Genomic DNA, 3,207 nt, shown 5'->3' with positions numbered 1-3,207 from the left:
CTACCCTTGGCCACGTCTGGAAGGCCACCCCTAAATGCCTTTGAGGTTGGCCGTGTGCCACCCCCATTGGCTTGAGGTGGCTACCAACCGGCAGCCACCCCTTTAGTATTTTTTTTTCAAAAAAAAAACATATATATATATATATATATATTTTAAAAAAACATATATTTTTTTGTTTTATTTATATTTTTATTAGATTTTTTTTAATGTAATGAACACGTGTCGACTTCTTATTGGGTGTGACGTGGCTAACTAACAGAATTTGTTAACTTGGTGGATGTAAAATGTATTCAGGAACTGATCTGTAATTATAGTTTACTATAAGGACCCTCAATGAACTTTTTGTACTACATAGAATGATTTGTAATTTAAGTAGACCCTAAGGACCGATGGTGCAATTATCCTTAATTAATTATGCATATTTTTTATTTTGTCACATAAAAAACTATGCACGAGGTGCCGGGCTCGCTGATAGGCCGGGGCCTCAAAAGAGGCGAAAGCTGAGGGGGAAAGAAGGAGGGGAAGAGAAGATGGAGAAGAGGGGAAGGAGGGAAGCTTAGAGCTTCCCTCCTCCCATGGTGTCTGAGCCGGAAGGCTGGTCAGAAGAGAGTTTGGGAGGGATGAGCGTTTTCGCCCGAAAATTGAGAGTGTTTTTGCAGCAGGATTTAGAAAATTAAGTATTTTTCTGTGTTTTACTTACATACACACATAAAGAAAGAGAGAGAGAGAGAGAGAGAGAGAGAGAGGGGTAGGTGCATGCTCAACAAACATCAATATTAAATTATATCTCAATTCCATCTGAAGAGAATTGCATAGGCAACCTTTTATTTTATTATCATTATGATGGAATGAGCTAAACAAGGCTGAGTGACAAAGGTTCATAGTTGTTTCACAAGTTTTTCTAGTTGTTGTCCCATTAGAACGTTTTTTGAAGATATTCAATAATCTTCTTGTCAAGTTGGAAGGCCTTGGTAAGAACATCAGGATTGATAGGAGGATTGGATCCGAAAACAGCATTTGCTATCGTGATGACACCTGCATTTTGGCTGCTTAGACCAGAAAAGGCTACAGCATTGGTGTGTCCCACATTGAACTGAAAGTGAATAAGACCAATTGGGAACACAAAGACATCTCCCTTGTTTAGAATTTTGGAGAAAAGGCGGTTTTCCGGGTTGGATGTGACGAAACCAACGTACAAAGTACCCTCTAAGACTACTAGAATCTCAGTGCCACGAGGGTGAGTGTGGGGAGGATTTTCTCCATCTGGTGCAAAGTCAATGCGAACCAAGGATATGCCTAGAGTGTTGAGGCCTGGTATTTGGTCCACATTCACAGTAGTAACATTTGACCCAACTGGATTATTTGTATTTCCAGGATTTTGGAGCCCTGAGAAGAAGAAATCTTCCGCCTTTGATTGTTCCAAATCCTTGCAGAATTTTCCATTCACGAAAACTGCAAGAAAGAAATCTTTGTTAGCATTAAAAGAAAAAGAAACTGACACATTCATATATATTAACAGTTTGTAAGATGACATACAAGAGTACGTACTAGGAAAGCACTAGTACTGATAGGGTTGCTTCTTAGCAGTATATAATGAATTTAAATAGTTAACATGAGAAACCATAATTATATATATGTACAAGGTTGATAAATAAAAAAAAGTAAATACCAGCAGACTTGGGGTCATCAATGGCTACACAAATGTCCTGAAGAGGGCTGGGATCGTAGGCAGAGACAAGGGAGGATGCCAGAGATAAGAGGGCAACAATTACAAGGAAATGGACACCTTTCGTCGACATATCTAATAAGCTTTCTGTGTTCAACTTAATATATTGCTTTGGTCATGGCTTGGGTGGGAAACATGTCTATTTATAGATAACAGTTATTGAAGTGGTCAATGCTTCTGCTACAGTGAGTTTTCAGACTTCAATGGTTATCTATTTAATATGACAAAGGACGAAGATCTTCAACAATTACTTCATAACTTTATCCTGGTTAGGTTTCATCTTCTCATGCTTTTTCTTTTGTCTTAATGGATTTCTTCTTCACATGCTTAACTCAACAAATTCTTGACAAGTGCTCATTTTTTGATTGGGCCATGACACTTTAATATTGCCATAACATATTTGTAGAGGTGCTTTGGTCAATCAACAGCGAGTGCTTGCTGAAGATTTGATAACACCTTTTTTTTTAAAAAAATAAAAATAAAAAATAAAAAATAAATGAAAACTTTTTTTATGAGAATGAAAGTATTTAACTTTCTCATAAGCCATTTTGTTTCTGCGTAAAATATTTTTTGAAAAGAGTTTGCTTATGTTTTAGTGTTTAGTGCGGCGTAAAATATTAGTTAATCTGAAAATGTTTTTCAATTAACTAAAGAAAATAATATTCATGAAGCACACCATGAAATTTACGCTTATCATGATCTGCATAAATCATTTTTTACTGCTCTCAATTCCACGCCTGGCCTTTTGACTTGCTATTGTGAGAAAGCTCTTAATGAAATCTACACGCGTGAGCACTGAGCAGGTCTCAGGTTATCCAAATACCTATCCGGAAAGGTGAGCTCCACAAAGGCATTCTCACAATTACTTACCTAAATTAACTGCAATATGGGAAACCAATTACATCAGATTTCAATCCCACCCTCGAATGCCTTCTATTCTCACATTTTTTTTCTTCTGCATCTCTGCTTCGTCGTCTCTCTCTCTTTCTCATAGCTCCTCAAATTAAATGAAAATGTAAGATATATTTACTGACCAAAAAATATTTTTAGCTGATATTATTTGTACGATTTGAGTTGAAAACATTTTACGATTAGGTGTGCGATTTTTTTATATTAGATTCTACTATTTTTTACTATATTTAAGATTGCAAATCCAGAAAATTTGAAATTCGCCCATTCCTTGTATCTAAACAAGAATATGAAATTTAGAATGCTGGTTTGGAACAAATATGTGGATTTCCTTCCACTTAATCCAATCAAAATACGCCCATTAATTCCTTGTATCTAACAAGAATTTGAAAATTAGAATGCTGGATTGGAACAGATCTGTGGATTTTTATGCAAATCATTTACGTGTTGTACTCAGAAATATGTTGTTTATTATTTTTCTTTGGTTGAAATTGCACAGATAATCATTACTTCCTTGCTGGCAAGCACCAAAAATATATACGTAATCTAGCTATTAAGCAATTTTCTTCAGA

The 3,207-nt window shown here is 35.8% G+C and overlaps 1 protein-coding gene across 1 annotated transcript; it reads right to left on the bottom strand.

Annotated features, from left to right (window-relative positions):
* Positions 1–772: 772 nt before the first annotated feature.
* Positions 773–1,835, bottom strand: LOC133868802 (germin-like protein subfamily 1 member 13). The gene is made up of 2 exons (XM_062305814.1): positions 1,670–1,835; positions 773–1,452 (listed from the first exon to the last, which is right to left on the bottom strand). Exons 1-2 carry the CDS (start codon positions 1,797–1,799, stop codon positions 917–919), a joined length of 666 nt encoding a protein of 221 aa, XP_062161798.1. The 5' UTR covers positions 1,800–1,835; the 3' UTR covers positions 773–916.
* Positions 1,836–3,207: the final 1,372 nt, after the last annotated feature.

Source organism: Alnus glutinosa, chromosome 5 (assembly GCF_958979055.1).
Source record: "Alnus glutinosa chromosome 5, dhAlnGlut1.1, whole genome shotgun sequence".
Lineage (NCBI taxonomy): Eukaryota > Viridiplantae > Streptophyta > Magnoliopsida > Fagales > Betulaceae > Alnus > Alnus glutinosa.
Note: the sequence above shows the minus strand (reverse complement) of the source record. Positions and strands in the feature narration are given on the sequence as shown.

Coding starts and splice junctions, on each gene's coding strand:
- LOC133868802 (XM_062305814.1), bottom strand. CDS start 1,799: ATGTCGACGAAAGGTGTCCATTTCCTTGTAATTGTTGCCCTCTTATCT. Junction 1,453..1,669: donor TGATGACCCCAAGTCTGCTG/GTATTTACTTTT, acceptor TCTTTCTTGCAG/TTTTCGTGAATGGAAAATTC.